The sequence below is a fragment of the Scatophagus argus genome, chromosome 22 (genome assembly GCF_020382885.2).
Source record: "Scatophagus argus isolate fScaArg1 chromosome 22, fScaArg1.pri, whole genome shotgun sequence".
Taxonomy (NCBI): Eukaryota; Metazoa; Chordata; class Actinopteri; family Scatophagidae; genus Scatophagus; species Scatophagus argus.
The window spans coordinates 1183815-1200232 of NC_058514.1; the positions used below are offsets into that span (position 1 = coordinate 1183815).

The following is a 16418-nucleotide window of genomic DNA, read 5'->3' on the forward strand; positions in this document are numbered from 1 at the left end:
AGCTGGTCAAACTGAGTGATGCTCCACTTCCTCTCAGGAGTCCAAAACAGCCAACGTCAGCCAACAGAGCCACAGAAAGGTCTGAACGTCAGCAAACACCGAAGCCTGATTGGAAATGAGCGAGTTAGGACGCGTTTGTCCACCTGGACGCTTCGTGAACTCTTATCAGTACGTTCAGAGTGACTGCAGTCTCACCTGAGCACAGCAGCTCTTCTCTCAGGCTTCAAACAGTCCACGCTGACGTCCGCTCAGGTGTAACGTTTCTCTGTAACAGTTTCTGTATCAGACACACATGACGTGGCTAAAAGTTAAGCTAAAAGCTTTACTGACGCTACATTATACAGCAAGCTACAGTGTAGCTCAGCAGTTTTCAGCCTGAGGGGTCGGGCCCCTCCAAGGGGTCACACAGTGTGGACGGGATGTCCGTGTACTTTTGTCCATATGTTACAGATTTTATGTTCAGGCTCTTGGTAGAACTTAACAATATATTTATACAATTATTTACAGCTGTTCAAAGTATTTAAAAATATTTGCATACCCTATTTTAAATCCCACCAGATTTCATTTCATTTATAACACATCACATTAAAGCCTGAATTTCCAGCGCAGCATCCTGGCACTTTGTCAAACAGCGACCAGGTTTAATTAATAGGACTGGTGTGCATGGCCACAAATTGTCCATTTTCTTCTATAACAGTCGGCACGAGTGAAAAATGGAAAATTCTGTCCCGTGTACACAAATTAACTTTATGAACCAAAGTGCTTTTGTTCTAAACCTAAACCACAGACTGGGTTCAGATGGACGGGGTCCTGGTGTTTCGGTCCTGGTCTTTGAAGTGGTGGTTGTGACGCTGTGGAAGGTTCTTCCTCCAGACTTATGTTCTGCTTCAGAAAGAAGCTGAAAAGCCTCCGTCTGACTGGATGCTGTCTGTTTCTCTAACTTTGTGACTTTCTGAGATCTGTTGTTGCATGTTTCGTGTTTTCACTCGTGACTCTGGACGACCGCTGTGACGCTCTGTTGGGCTTTCATATAAAAAACCCACACGTTCATCATCATCGTCACAGTCATCAGCAAAATAATCTTCCTCGTCATCATCATCCTCTTCTTCTTTATGATTGCACTGATTTCATCATCCTACCCATCCTGGCTGTCATCTCTGCTATTGCCAGCTTAGACTGGAGTGCAGCAGATCTTTATTCATCCCACCTTCATCATATTTTGTATGATCATCATCTTCATCGTCATTGCAATCATAATCAAGATCGTTTCCTGCGAGACATCTGAAGAAGACTGCGAGTGTTGTGGTGCAGCTGGAGCCTCATTTCATAGATTACTGTCAAATGCTGTCAATGCATTAACACACACACACACACACACACACACACACACACAGTCGTCTTTCCATCACTTCTGAGGACATTACGTACACTTGGTTTGATTTCTAATCTTAATTTCTAATCTTAAAGCAAGTCTTCACCTTAAAATTAATAATTTACATTACAGGGACTTTCATAGGGCAGGTGAGTCTCCACAATGTGGATATCTAAACGGATTTATGCCCCTACAAAATAAGTTAGACACCACCAACACCACCTCACACACACAAACATAAATCTAATTCTAACCCTAACCGTAAAGTCTTAACCTTCAAATGGTTCTTTGAAGGTCTCTCTGAAAGCAAACAGCAGCCAAAATGTCCTCACCTTCCAAAAATTCCTTCAAACTCAAATTGGTTCTCACAAAGATAGAAGTACAAGCACACACACACACACACACAGACGAATCTCAGCATGCATATGTCAGTGGCTGCATTATGTGTCAACAGAGAGAGAGAGAGAGCGCCTGCGGGTTTGTAAACATCCCACTCAACTGATCTGTGACTCATTTCACACACACACTCAACAGACACGCACACACACACACACATATACACACAAAGCATTCAAACAGCATGAATAAACAACAACAGCATCCTGAATATCCTGAGTCTCTGCTGCATGTATGAATTTACTGTGTGTACTTTTATGTCCGTGTGTGTGTGTGCGCGTGTGGGTGATTCATTATTAAGCAGAGGATAATGTGCTCAGTATAGCTCTGAATGCATACAGAGAGGTAGAGATGAGGAGCATCAAACGGCTGTATTTGATTCTCTCTCACTTTAATTCATCCAGTAAACAGGAAGTCGCTCTCAGTGAGGAGTCTGAATAGAGACACCTGCTGCAGGTGATGCAGGCCATGATTCATATCAACGGAAGATTATGAAGCTAAATTATTTCAGCAGCAATTCAATTCACTTCATCCACAGTGCTTCAGAGAAGAGCAAAAACACAGAGACGCAGACACCCACAGACTCGTCATCAATCTGTGCACAAATTAAGAGGTCACACACTGTTTAAAACCTTTTAGGTTGTTTCCTAAAGTCATTAATAGACTGAGATAATGGAACAGAACAGCGAGAGAGCTTTTGAGGAGGAGGAGGAGGAGAAGCTACAGAAATACAAGCAGGGTTAAAACATGGATGATTTTACAGACTGCAGGCCCAGACGCAGTGACTATTTACTAAAGTGCTGGACTGAAGAACACTTCTGGGCTACTTGTACCTGCATCCTCCAAACTCACAATATAAGCTATAGGCTATGTGACTGGTTGTATGTGAAGTGAAGGAAACCTGAGGAGGAGTGGGAGAATTAATATGAGCTATTTTTGTGAGAGTCAAAAATCCTAAAATTGAAATACATGTTTAGAATTGAACATAGACTGCTGTGAATGCTCATAGGATGAAGGCTGTGTGTAATGTGCAAAAATAATAACTCAACATCTGCAAAAATATGGGTAAATGTCTCTTAAATATTTACAGATTTAATCAGATACATTCATATTGAAATGCAACGGTAAGCCTGCCCGTCAGACAAAAAAAAAAGCTCACACTCTAACCTTCGACCCCTTAGCGTCTATCCTGCTAACCCCGCCCCTCTGCAGAGAGAACGGGAGCTCCATTCAAACAAACCAAACTCCGCGCCCCGGGATGCGACAGTCGCTGTAGAAAGACAGAAAGGCGGCAGCAACAGCAGAAGAATCAGATTTCACATTTTACCCAAAAAATTAGACCACCAGGACAGTCAGACCGACAGCCAGAGACACAGACAGTCAGTCAGTTAGCAGCCGGAACACACACACACACACACACACATACTGAGCGCAGTCTGCTAGCAGAAGGCTAACAGCTAATAGCACCGACATGGCGAGCGCCTCGTACCACATCTCCAACCTGCTGGAGAAAATGACGTCCAGCGACAAGGATTTCAGGTAAAACAAACCCTCAGGAAAGCAAACTGACTGCACGGCTTATATTATCTGCTCAAGCCGTTTGTCTGCTATGTCAAGAACAGCAGCTGGACAGCAAACGGTGGCTCTCTCAGGCCTCAGGCTGTCATGCTAACTGCTAGCCTGCCACCTGTCTGATCATCGTCACATTGCAAGCTAGCCAGTTAGCTAACATCATTTGGGCTCGTTAGCGCTTGATTTGGCAGCGGTTTAAATTGGATGACAGCGTTGATAGCTGGTTAGGAAACTAACGTGCTGCACATCAGGCTAAACTGACTGTCGCGGTGCAGGTAATTACCGCCAGTTAGCGGTTAGCTTGCCCGCTAGCTGGCTGTTTTCCAGTACTAACTTCTGTCATGCCGCAAGCTAGCGTGATGTCAGCTATCGTTTGTGTATGGATTATCAGTGTGCACCTTGTGCTGTGGGTTTAAATGTGAAGTTAGCATATCAGCAAATTGGTACTGAGCCGTGCAAGTGTTTGATTCAAACAGTTGTTGTGGTTTGGTAACGTGTGTCATGTCGGCTAACTAGCATGACGGTTTTGGGGGTGTGGTAGCATCAGTAACTCAGGTAATAACAACATGTAAACAGATCGGAACTTCACACCATCACTGAGATGGATGTTGTCAGCGCTAGCAACTTGAACTTTAAGTTTAGATAAATCAGTTTCATGTGGAATCAATCAGTTTGAGATGATTGATGTGTTTAAACAGACTATTTTTAATGTCAGCGGTTTCCACTGTGAGCTGATCAGACGGACCTAAAGATGAAATCTGCCGTCTTTGTTTGGGTTGCTTTGGACTCCCTCTGTACTCTGCTGCTGAGAAATACAGATGAGGTGTTCTGTCAGTACCTACTTCATAATTTCAGGAAATGATATATTCACCTTAAAGACTATGTAATTAAACCTTTTGTCAATTGACAACTTTGGTAACTTTATAGTATTGGTGTAACTTTTCTGGCAAAAATGACAAAAACTCACTGGTCTGCTCATCATATTTGTGTGATTCAAATTACTGTTTGTCTTCAGCGATAGTAAATAGAAAATCTTTGTGCTTTGAACTGTTGGACAGCCAGACCCATGATTGGCATTTTAGCTCATTTTTGACATTTTACAGACCAAATCATCAACTGAGAAAATAATCAGAAATTGAATCAGTTGTTAAATCTGTTTGTTGCAATGCTAATTCATGTTTAATGTTGCCTGGCAGAGCAGTTCATCCACACTGACAACACATGTTTTCATGTGAGGAAACTTAGATGATGATCAAGACTTAGTACTCGGGTCTCATTTTTATCTTTTGTTCTATGTGGTATATATATAGATCTTAATTAAAGCTTGAAAGAGGTTGAAAGGTTGATAAGTTGATTAATCTTTCAACATGTAATAAATCTGCAACTATTTCTGTGACCAGTTCATTACTGAAGTCATTTTTCCAGTTCCACAAGTGTGAGGATTTACTGCTTTATGCATTACAAACTGAACATCTTCAGCTTGTAGATGGCTGATGGACAAAAATGAGAATTTTTTTAAGATATGAGGAAAAGAGTGAGGGACAGTATTCACTGTTTTCTGACATCTTATAGACAGAATGATAGGATGACAAAGTGAACGCTGATCAGATATCATTTTCCAAATTGTGAAATCAGCTCGTGGCATTTTGGGAAGGAAGTGTTTTTCTGAGGGCAGGGATTGCTGTGGAAGCATGTGACATCTGTGTTAAAGCTCCATTAGGACTGCATAATGTGGGAGTGTGACTGGCAGGTTGTAAGATGTTGTGCTTAATCTTATCCTGGTGATACAGTACGAGCTCAGCATTTTATCCCGCTACTGACTTCTCTTGTAGAAGTGAATGAATATAAACAATCTGTCATGTAAACTGAACACTCAGTGATTTTTTGGAATATGATCCTTCACCTTCAGCATTATCTGTTATTTCCCTTATATTCATTTATATATTATGCCTACATTTTTATCCATTTATTTGTGAAGGCCCAGCACATATTCATTTTCTGTTTTTGGATCTGTGAACACGTCTGTCTCCTTCTGTCTCTTTCTTTCTCTTTGTCTCCGTCTCCCTCTCTGTCTCTCTTTCTCATCTGCGATTGATTCAGTAGTGGACGGTCTTGCTCTGTCCTTCCCGTCTGCTGATAATCACACCTGCTCTGCAGAGCACACCTGGTGGCTGTGTTGTTATTTGGTACCACGTGGGTTTGATAGGATACGTCGCTGACAACAAGCCTCGTCCACACACGGTTCACCTTATATGAAAACAGAAGTATGGGTGAAAAAATCATAACAAAAGCACAGCAGAATCAAACAGTTTAGCCCCTCAACAAACTCCTCATATTTGACAGCTCAAATTCAGAGCAGAGCAGCCTCTTTTGTAAGCTGCTCGATGACGATCACACCCAAAGTTGGCAGCACAACTAATCAGTTTCAGCAGCCTTCTCAGTACAAGAAATCCGTGAAATTGTGAGACTTGTCAGAGTCCGCCCCCTCCCGTCACTGTAAAAATCACTGCTGACCTCCTACAAGAGGAAGAGGAAGAAGGAGAGTCATTTCAGTCCTGCTCATAGCCTGCATCAGCAGATGTTCTGCAAGGACAGATGATTACACTTTCTGTTTAGCTGATGTGTCTCTGGCACTGAGCTCACACCATCATTTTGGAGTATTTGGAGAGTATTGTGAAGTATTTAATGAATGTCTCCGTCTCTCTTTCTGTCCAGGTTTATGGCCACTAATGACCTGATGACGGAGCTCCAAAAAGATTCGATCAAACTGGACGATGACAGCGAGAGGAAGGTCAGTTTATACTGGTTCACTGGTTAAAACTGTTTGGATCGGGTTCATCAGCCTGAGTTAAAAATTAATTTATCAGATTGTCTTGAGGCTGGAGCGGCCAGTGAGGAGTTTTAGTTCTGAACAAACGTTAAGGGTTGATTGATTGATTGATTATATATTGATTGCCAGGTGGTGAGGATGATCCTCAAACTGTTGGAAGACAAAAACGGAGAAGTTCAGAACCTGGCTGTCAAATGGTAACAACGCGGCTGTTAATGTTAACGTCTGTGCTGTGTATTTATTGCTGTGTCACTGTGTATCTTTGAACTGGGGGTGCATTTGTTTTCGTCAGCTTGGGGCCCCTGGTCAGTAAAGTGAAGGAGTACCAGGTGGAGACCATCGTGGACACTTTGTGCACCAACATGCTGTCGGACAAAGAACAGCTCAGAGACATTTCCTCCATTGGACTCAAGACTGTGATTGGAGAGTTACCGCCTGCCTCCAGCGGTAACAATACAACAAATACTACTGCCATAAAACGTCCTGTCACATTTTACTACATGTACATTAAACTGAGCTCATGTAGAATGCACGGTCAGTCTTTTGGTAAACTTAGGACAGTAGATAATACTACAGTGTCTTCTTGTAGTTCAGAGGTAAAAAGACAAATGACAGCAGTGTAAATGCCACCTGTCTGTCTTCTACCTGTCTGTCTCTCAGGCTCTGCTCTGGCTGCCAGTGTTTGTAAGAAGATAACCGGTCGTCTGACGAGCGCCATTGCTAAACAGGAAGACGTGTCAGTGCAGCTGGAGGCGCTCGACATCATGGCTGACATGCTCTGCAGGTACCCGTCTGTCTGTCTGTCTGTCTGCCTGTCTGTCTGCCCGTCTGCCCGTCTGTCTGTTACAGCTGTACATACAGAGACTACAGAGGTTTAACGTTTGGTTGGTTTCGTGTTGCTGAGCAGCAATGTGTTAGAGTCCTTTGTGGTTGATCAAAATAAAAAATTATGGCGATACTGAAGGCCGGGGTGCATTCATGGTTCCCCCTGAGCGTGGTGTTGTCGCACCACTGACACAGTTGTCCTGCTATGTCTGTTATCGTGTGTGGAATGAAAGAAACCAAAGTTAACAGTTGACCTGTTTGTCTTTCTTCAGACAAGGAGGTCTGCTGGTGAATTTCCATCCCTCCATCCTCAGCTGCCTCCTCCCTCAGCTCACCTCCCCCAGACTGGCTGTCAGAAAGGTATCTTTATCATTTCACCAGCCGGACTGCATTCATTCTATCACTGTGCATCTGTGACACCTGTTTATTATTATGGAAATGTCTCAGAGGACCATCATGGCTCTGGGCCACTTGGTCATGTCCTGTGGGAATCTGGTCTTCATTGATCTGATCGAGCACCTCCTGACCGAGCTGGGGAGGAATGACAACATGTCGACCACCAGAACTTACATCCAGTGTACAGCCGCCATCAGCAGACAGGCAGGACACCGGATCGGTGAGACAGACGAGACATCCACACATTAACCTTCAAGACATGGAAGAAAAGAAATGAAAGAGCATTTGATTATTGTTTGTCTTCTGTATTTTACTTTTTTGAATGCTGTGGACTTGAGACTGTCCATCTTCATCGCTGAATGACATCTCACCTGCTGCCTGTCTGTCTGTAGGAGAGTATCTGGAGAAGATCATTCCTTTGGTAGTGAAGTTTTGTAACGTTGACGATGACGAGCTCAGAGAGTACTGCATCCAGGCCTTTGAGTCCTTTGTTAGGAGGTAATACACACAGTAATACTGCCAGGGTACTGATACAGCTGTGGTTGCTCTCGTTTAATGTTCTTATCGTTGCTCCAGGTGTCCGAAAGAAGTTTACCCCCACGTTCCCACGGTCATCTCCATCTGCCTGCGCTACCTGACCTATGACCCCAACTACAACTTTGACGATGAAGATGAGGATGACAACGCCATGGACGCTGAGCAGAACGATGAGGACTACCAAGGTACCCAGTTATCAGTCAGTACAAGTTAACTGACTTTATTTTACTGGTGTTTTTTAACGAAATACACACTGAGGTGTCACTGTGTGTGTCCAGGCAGCGATGATGAGTACAGCGATGACGACGACATGAGTTGGAAGGTTCGCCGGGCGGCCGCCAAGTGTTTGGACGCTGTCGTTTCAACCCGTCACGAGATGCTGCCAGAGTTTTATCGCTCCGTCTCTCCTGCACTCGTCTGTCGCTTCAAGGTACCATCGAGCTCTGCTGTCACTGCTTACTCCTCCATCACCTCCTCTGTCGCTTTGTTTTCCTCTCATCACTAAATCTGACTGGTAAACACCAGTAATTTTAAGAAGATCTGTACTTTTGCTTTAGCTGGAGAACATTACTATCTGTCAGTGACAGTCGCGCTAACGTCACTGAAAGAAATTAGCCTGTTGACTCAGACTAATCTGCTGATTGTTTATGTAATCCATATGTGTTGTTCTGACTGCACCAACCTGTCTGTCTGTCTGTCTGTCTGTCTGTCTGTCTGTCTGTTTGTCTGTTTGTTTGTAGGAGAGGGAGGAGAACGTGAAGGCGGATGTTTTCCATGCCTACCTGTCACTGCTTAAACAGACCAGACCGGCCCAGAGCTGGTTGGCTGATCCGGACGCCATGGAGCAGGGAGAGACGCCATTGACCATGCTGCAAAGCCAGGTCAGTCAGACTTCTGTCAGAACCAAAAAACATCAAAGTCAGTTGCAAAGCTGTTCAAAATTACAGATTTTCTCAGGCAAGTTCCATTATATACCTGATAGTCTTTTGTTGTAGGTCCATATACACAAATATAAATCTTGAGCTAAATCACAGCAGTGATGAGGATCCAGAGATACTGTGCTTCTCACCCACTGCTATTTTGTTGTTGTGCAGCAGATGTCACTGTTGTAGCTTTGATTTGGTTCTGTTCCGTTGTTATGGTGACAGGAAACCCTCAGCATCCTGCACCGTCAACCACAGGAAACAGGAAGTAGTTGTCACTCTCTTACTCCCGCTCTGTGTTTCTGTTGATGTCTCTTGCCCTCTGCAGGTTCCCATGATAGTCAAAGCTCTTCACAAGCAGCTGAAGGAGAAAAGTGTCAAAACCCGTCAGTGTTGTTTCAACATGTTGACTGAGCTGGTGAACGTCCTCCCAGGAGCCCTGACTCAGCACATCCCAGTACTAATACCAGGTAATACTACACCACCACTACTACTCCTGCTTCTTCCCTGCCCTGTCTGTGTCTCACAGGTCCAAGCTCCTTGCTTCCTACTGAAGATGTAAATGTTGAAAAACTTGATTTTAGTGACACTGGCAGAAGTTTTAACGTCAGCCAGTACCCGAGTCCATGCGCCAGTCCGATACCGCGACACCCTGCAGAGTCCTGTACACCTGTACGCAGCTTTACACATTACAGAAGCAGTTGATATCCATAAACGTCAAGCTACTTGTGTAACCTCAAGCACATGTCATGGTGATGATCATGCTGTGAAGTATAATTCGTATCAGTATTTGTGATGGCCGCATGTTTGGTTTTCAGGTATCATCTTCTCTCTCAACGATAAGTCGAGCAGCTCCAACCTAAAAATCGACGCCCTGGCCTGTCTGCACGTCATCATGGTCACACATCCCGCTCATGCCTTCCACGCCCACGTCCCTGCCCTCGTCCCACCTGTTGTGGCGTGCGTTGGGGACCCTTTTTACAAGATCACTTCTGAGGCTCTGCTTGTCACCCAGCAGCTCGTCAAGGTGGGAGTCAAACCTGCAGTCTGCGTGACCTCCAGCACCTGATGTCACATGATGAACTCACAGCTGATTCTTCCCCTCCTCCAGGTGATCAGACCTCTGGACAACCAATCAGAAGGCTCCGACAGCTTTGATCCCTCCCCTTACATCAACGACCTGTTCACCTGTACAATCAAACGGCTCAAGGCCGCCGACATCGACCAGGAAGTCAAAGAACGAGCCATCTCCTGTATGGGACAGATCATCTGTAACCTAGGTAACCACCGTCTGTCAGTCACAGTGATGTGATGTCAGCCATGGCCCAGCTTCCTGTTTGACTCTCTGGTTTGTCGTCTCATCTTCCCGTCTGGTTTTGTAGGTGACCGGCTGCCGGCTGAGCTTCCTGGCACGCTGTTGATCTTCTTAGAGCGCCTGAAGAACGAGATCACCAGATTGACGACGGTGAAAGGTAAACCCGCCCCCTGGTTCTTCACTGTAAAACATTAGTGCTGTGTGAGTTAAATGTTCACCACATCAGAACTTGCTTGAGAAAAATGCGTGAAATGAGCTTTTAGTTGGACATGTGCAAGTGTTTGTGAGGGCAGCAGTCAGGGTCGTCCACAACGACAACAATCTCTGCGGCCCGATTTGGTATTTTACTGCTGGCTCGCGCAGTATCTGTGTGTTTGTGTTTAGTTCAGCCTCTGACTGAACTCAGAAGTCACCAGGAACTCCAGTTCTGTGTCGTTTCTATCCAGTCGCTGTCTTCTCGTCTGTGTATGTTTGTGAAGCTCCAGGATGCGCATGGATTTTTCACTCAGGTCAAAACATGTCGAGCTCATGTTGACGCCTCAGGTTGCACCACCTCAGGCTGCACCACCTCAGGCCACTTTCTGATTTGTTTCGCCGCTGACGTGTGTGCAGTCATGCTGCCTCACATTGTGTTTGAGCAGTTGAAATCGCACGTTTGTTGCTGCCACATTTGTTTGTCTGACGGAGAAGCTCTGTCTATAGATCTGACCACACTAGAATAACAATCAAATTGAACAGTACAGCAATGTTTTTTTTTTTTGAATGAGGGTATTTTCTGCTGACTGTGTGTTTGTCTCCGTTGTAGCTCTGACGCTGATCGCTGGCTCTCCGCTGAAAATTGATCTGCGGCCGGTTCTCCCCGACGCCGTTCCCATCCTCGCCTCCTTCCTCCGCAAGAACCAGCGAGCCCTGAAGCTCTGCACGCTGGCTGCTCTGGACATCCTTCTCAGAAACTACAGGTAACACACACCTGTGAGCCATGGCCACAGCAGTCACTCCACCCTCTCCCTCCTGTCAGTAACACAGTGCCAATGTGTGCGTTTCAGCTCTGCTGTGACTCCCGTCATGGTGGACGCTGTCCTCGCTGAGCTGCCTCCTCTTATCTCTGAGAGCGACATGCACGTGTCTCAGATGGCGCTGAGCTTCCTGTCTACACTGGCGGTGACTCATCCATCCTCGCTGGGTCAGTTGAGTGGAGGGAACATCCTCCAGCAGCTCATTGCTCTGGTTCGATCCCCGCTGCTGCAGGGTGGCGCGCTTGCCGCCATGCTGGACTTCTACCAGGTACAACAGTAACACTGACTTTATTTGGACCTTATAAATTCTCTATTTATTCTGATGTACCAGTCAAAACAGGATTATAATCACTGTAGTAGAACCTTAAAGCCTCCTGCTCTGACAGAAGGTAATGAAAATAGGGTGCAAATCAGGAGCAATTAAATAAATTAATAAAAAATAAAGGGATAGACAAAGAAATGATACGTACAGAATGAATAGAAATAGAATAAGTGGATTTAGTTGATATGTTTGAGACTTTAATGTATTTTTTTTAAACATAAACAACCACATTAAACTCTTTGTGTGCATGTTTTCAGGCTTTAGTGGCTACAAACACTCCTGGTCTGGGTTACATGGACCTGCTGAGGATGCTGACCGGCCCGGTTTACTCCCAGAGTGCCGCTCTGCCTCATAAACAGGCCTACTGCTCCATCGCTAAATGTGTTGCCGCTCTGACCAGAGCCTGTCCCACCGAGGGGCCTGCTGTGGTCGGGCAGTTCATCCAGGTAACCTTTTTGTCTGCCTGACCTACTGATACTGCAGCTCAGCACACGTTAATGTACGTGTACCGTGTGGCAGGTTTAAATGAAGTTTGGTTTTCTTCTTCTTTTGGACAGGATGTGAAGAACAGCCGCTCCACAGACTCCATCAGACTGCTCGCTCTGCTCTCATTGGGCGAGGTGGGGCACCATGTGGACCTGAGTGGCCAACCAGAGCTCAAGACAGTCATCCTGGATGCTTTCTCCTCCTCCAGTGAAGAGGTATCACCCATCTGTCTGATCAGGAAGTGCCTTTCAGATCCAGGACTTCTCTCTAGCTTTAGGGAGTTCTGTGGAACTGGATTGTTTAGCCCCATGAAACGAGAGAATGAATCACAACAAGCTGTAAACCAAAGTCTGACTCGGTGAGGTCTTGGTAAATAACAACCTGTGTGTCTCCCAGGTGAAGTCAGCAGCCTCCTACGCCTTGGGCAGTATTGCAGTGGGGAATCTCCCGGAGTATCTGCCCTTCGTCCTGCAGGAGATCTCCTCCTCCAAGAGACAGTACCTGCTGCTGCACTCGCTCAAAGAGATCATCAGTAAGAACAGCTCAGATTCTTGATAAATACGTCTGTGTGTGTTTCTCCTTTGGTTGTAATGTGTGCGTCTGTGTCGAGGTTCGGCGTCTGTGTCCGGTCTGAAGCCCTACGTGGAGTTAGTTTGGTCTCTGCTGCTCAAACACTGTGAGTGTCAGGAGGAAGGAACCAGGAACGTGGTGGCCGAGTGTCTGGGCAAACTGACGCTGATCGACCCCGAAACCCTGCTGCCACGCCTTAAAGGATACCTGCTGTCAGGTAATCAATAACCTGATCTGATTACGCTGTGAACGCCTGGAACAGAATGTTTAGTGGTCATACAGATTTAAAAGTACAACCAACAGGAGCATTGAATGTTTTGCTTAAGCTCCGCCCCTTCTGCTCCTAACAGCCAATCAAACTGCCTCTGTCTCTTGCATCTGTATCTCCCTGATTTACAGATGGTTTATTGATTGATTATCTGTTTCTGTAGGTTCGTCGTATGCCCGGAGCTCTGTGGTAACAGCAGTAAAGTTCACCATCTCTGACCAGCCGCAGCCCATCGACCCACTGCTGAAGAACTGTATAGGTACAGCTGGGTTACACGCTCACCTACTGTGTTAACACGTGATGACTTCCTGTTAGCCACTTCGTGCTAGCCATGTTAGCACTGTGGTTGTGAGGACGGAAATTTCCATAACTTTGATCCACACTGTATATTTCAGAAAGTACTGGAACTAGAACTGCTTCACAGTATGAGATGAAGTGCGTGTGTGTCCTGCTTCATCTCTGATTGGCTGAATTTCTTCAGGTGATTTCCTGAAGACGCTGGAAGACCCGGACCTGAACGTGCGTCGTGTTGCCTTGGTAACGTTTAACTCTGCTGCCCACAATAAGCCGAGTCTGATCCGAGAGCTGCTGGACTCTGTTTTACCACAACTGTACAACGAGACCAAAGTGAGGAAGGAGCTGATCCGAGAGGTGAGAGGAGCTGAGAGACCAGAGTCCAGAGTCTGATGATGGACACACGTTTGTCAGCAGATCTTTGATGATTCTGTCTTTGTGTGTGTGTGTGTGTGTGTGTAGGTGGAGATGGGTCCGTTCAAACACACGGTGGATGATGGTTTGGACTTGAGGAAGGCTGCGTTCGAGTGCATGTACACTCTGCTGGACAGCTGCCTGGACCGAATCGACATCTTCACCTTCCTTAACCACGTAGAGGACGGGCTCAAGGACCACTACGACATCAAGGTCCAACCACACGCCAGCATCAGACTGAAGAGAGATGATTGATTTGTAATCAGACGATATTTGTTGCTCGGTTAAGATAAGACTTGATTTTGGTGGAAAAGGAAATTTTTACATTTCATTTTTGTCAAAACTGAAATGCGATTTGACGTGTTGCTATGGCAACGCACTGTGTTGCATTGACTGTTCCTGCTAATGACTGTTGTGTTCGTTGCGTTCAGATGCTGACGTTCCTGATGCTGGCCAGGCTGTCGTCTCTGTGTCCCAGTGCTGTTCTGCAGAGACTGGACAGACTGGTGGAACCACTGAGAGCCACCTGCACCACCAAGGTACAAAAACCACACACACGCGCACACACACACACACACTCCACCAAAATCACATGGTCAAAAGTCAGTCCACTGCTAATGTGTAGCAGTGCCAGTCCAGCCAGTGGAAACCAGTGGTCAAAATGTTGCTGGTGTTTCTCTTTATTTTTATGTTTTTTTGAAACAAATAATTTTTTTCCACATTTTGAGCAGAAGAGTAAAAATATCTCTGGTCTGTCTGCAGGTGAAGGCAAACTCAGTGAAGCAGGAGTTTGAGAAGCAGGACGAGCTGAAGCGGTCGGCAATGCGAGCTGTTGTGGCTCTGCTGACGATCCCCGAAGCTGAAAAGTCGCCGCTGATGTCAGAATTCCAGTCCCAGATCTCGGCCAATCAGGAGCTGGCAGCAATTTTTGACTCCATCCAGAGGGACTCCAGCTCTGCCAACATGGAGTCCATGGACACCAGCTAAAGAGATGGACAAACAAGATCCCACAATGTAACACGGCACCACGCCGCTGCTGGAGTGCTAACCCTGCAGCACGTTTCCATGACAACAGGACATAGACAGACACGCACATGCATACACACTCGCACACACACACACACACACACTTGTAGTGACACACCCTCTCCTAGTGATTGATCGTTCCATGATGCATTGCACTGAAATCAGCTGTTGGAAAAGAATGGAAGAAGACTGATGTATGGCTCACACACATGGACAAAAAGGACAAAAACAAAGAACAACAATAGCAACAACAACAAAAAAAAAATGCAGAAGAATAAGTTCCATATGAGGCTTGGAAGCTCCTCCCACTTCCTGTTTTTTTCCCCTAGTGAGGTCATCTGATTGGCTGATCTCTCTGTTCATCATCATTCTTCTTTTTGTTTCTTTTTCTTTTCGTTATTCCAGAAAGTTCCGCAGGTACTGTACTGTAACCTGATTGGCCGCTGCTGAGTGACTGACAGTTGGCATGTTAAAACTGACCAATGGATAAAAAACAGCCTTTCCTTGTCTGAGGCTGTGGTGACCAATGGGAGAAGGGCTTGATCTGTTTTGTTTTGGATTTTTTTGTTTGTTTGTTTTTTTTTGTGCGGATGATGTAGGCAACCAATAGGATGCCTGGAAGTGATGACGGGTGGGCTCAATTTTTCTGTTTGAGGACCAATCAGCTTCTTTGTTTCCCCCAGTTCAATAAACCTGCCTTCAGTCCTGTCACTTCCTTTGAAGGAAGGGTAGAGAGATTATTGGACCAGGTCCAACCTGACCAGGCCCGATTGGACCATACTGAAGTCCTGTGTGGCTGTTGCCACGGTAACGCAGTGTGTGACACAGTGTAACCACGTTCTGATGAGTTCGATGTTCCCGTCAGCTCGGCTGGCTCAAACCGGTTCCAGATGGTTCAGTTTGGTCAGGACTTGTTTCGTTTCCTCTGCTCTAGTCTGGTTTGACCTGGTGAAACCAGTCCAGTCCGGTTCAGTCTGGTCTAGTCAGGACAATCCACTGTTGTTTATCGCCCAAGAAAAATAAAAAGGTCCATTTCTGCCTGCCTTCATACTCTGATTTTGTCTTATTTCTTTTTGTGTCTGTAGTGTCAGTCACAAACGTTTTGTTCTGTCCTCATAACTGAAGCACTTGGTCTGTTCAATGGGGGTACATGCAAAGAGGAACCGCTAAGAGCTGATTCAGAAGACTTTAAATCGGACCGGTTTATCAACGTGCAAACACAAATATTAGCTCCAGTTGTGGCCAGCGATAAATCTTAGAGCCACTAAACAGAATGTTAGCATTTAGCTCAAAGCTCCGCTGTGTTTCACAGAGCTGCTTGTTTTTACGTGGCTTTTAAGAGACCCCATGAGTGTTGTGTATTCTACCTGTTTACTGTTGTATTTAGTAGAGTTTGAGCTAACTTGAACTATTTTATATACAGTCTGTCTAGTTTATTTTAAATTAATGTACCGTGTGCCAAGTTGATCTTTGTGTGTAAATAATTTACAAAGTGACTGAATCTGCAATTCAGTACAGTAGTTGAGTAAATGTACTTTGTTACATTCCACCATGTCCTGCTACAGAAAGACAGTAAGGCCTTGAAGTATAATTTGTAGCAACAGAGGGAGCCAGAATACACTTTCTTCAAAAGGTCTCACCAGCAACTTTGTTCCCTGAACTCAGCATCCCAGGCTCTTCTTGTTTCCCTGACAGCTCTAATTCAGGATCCACTGAACCTCTGGTCCTGTCGATACCACTGTGATGCAATGATGCCAGGTGGACCTGCAGATCCACAGGTAAGAGTTGAAATAAACAACTTCCTGTTCAGAGTACGTATCCCTGCAGTGATTGGCCGTCTCAGCGAGGCAGAAACT

General features: G+C 45.5%; 1 protein-coding gene across 1 annotated transcript; it reads left to right on the plus strand.

Annotated features, from left to right (window-relative positions):
• Positions 1-2958: 2958 nt before the first annotated feature.
• cand1 (cullin-associated and neddylation-dissociated 1) lies at positions 2959-15618 on the plus strand. Its single transcript, XM_046379649.1, has 26 exons — positions 2959-3307; positions 6056-6131; positions 6300-6367; positions 6463-6617; positions 6831-6954; positions 7268-7355; positions 7443-7611; positions 7784-7889; positions 7968-8113; positions 8207-8358; positions 8669-8809; positions 9180-9321; positions 9670-9878; positions 9963-10131; positions 10234-10323; positions 10972-11125; positions 11213-11450; positions 11762-11950; positions 12062-12205; positions 12387-12522; positions 12601-12777; positions 12992-13087; positions 13310-13479; positions 13585-13749; positions 13968-14075; positions 14299-15618. Exons 1-26 carry the CDS (start codon positions 3240-3242, stop codon positions 14521-14523), a joined length of 3705 nt encoding a protein of 1234 aa, XP_046235605.1. The 5' UTR covers positions 2959-3239; the 3' UTR covers positions 14524-15618.
• The last annotated feature ends 800 nt before the right edge of the window (positions 15619-16418 follow it).

Coding starts and splice junctions, on each gene's coding strand:
- cand1 (XM_046379649.1), top strand. CDS start 3,240: ATGGCGAGCGCCTCGTACCACATCTCCAACCTGCTGGAGAAAATGACG. Junction 8,114..8,206: donor GAACGATGAGGACTACCAAG/GTACCCAGTTAT, acceptor GTGTGTGTCCAG/GCAGCGATGATGAGTACAGC. Junction 11,951..12,061: donor TGGTCGGGCAGTTCATCCAG/GTAACCTTTTTG, acceptor TCTTTTGGACAG/GATGTGAAGAACAGCCGCTC.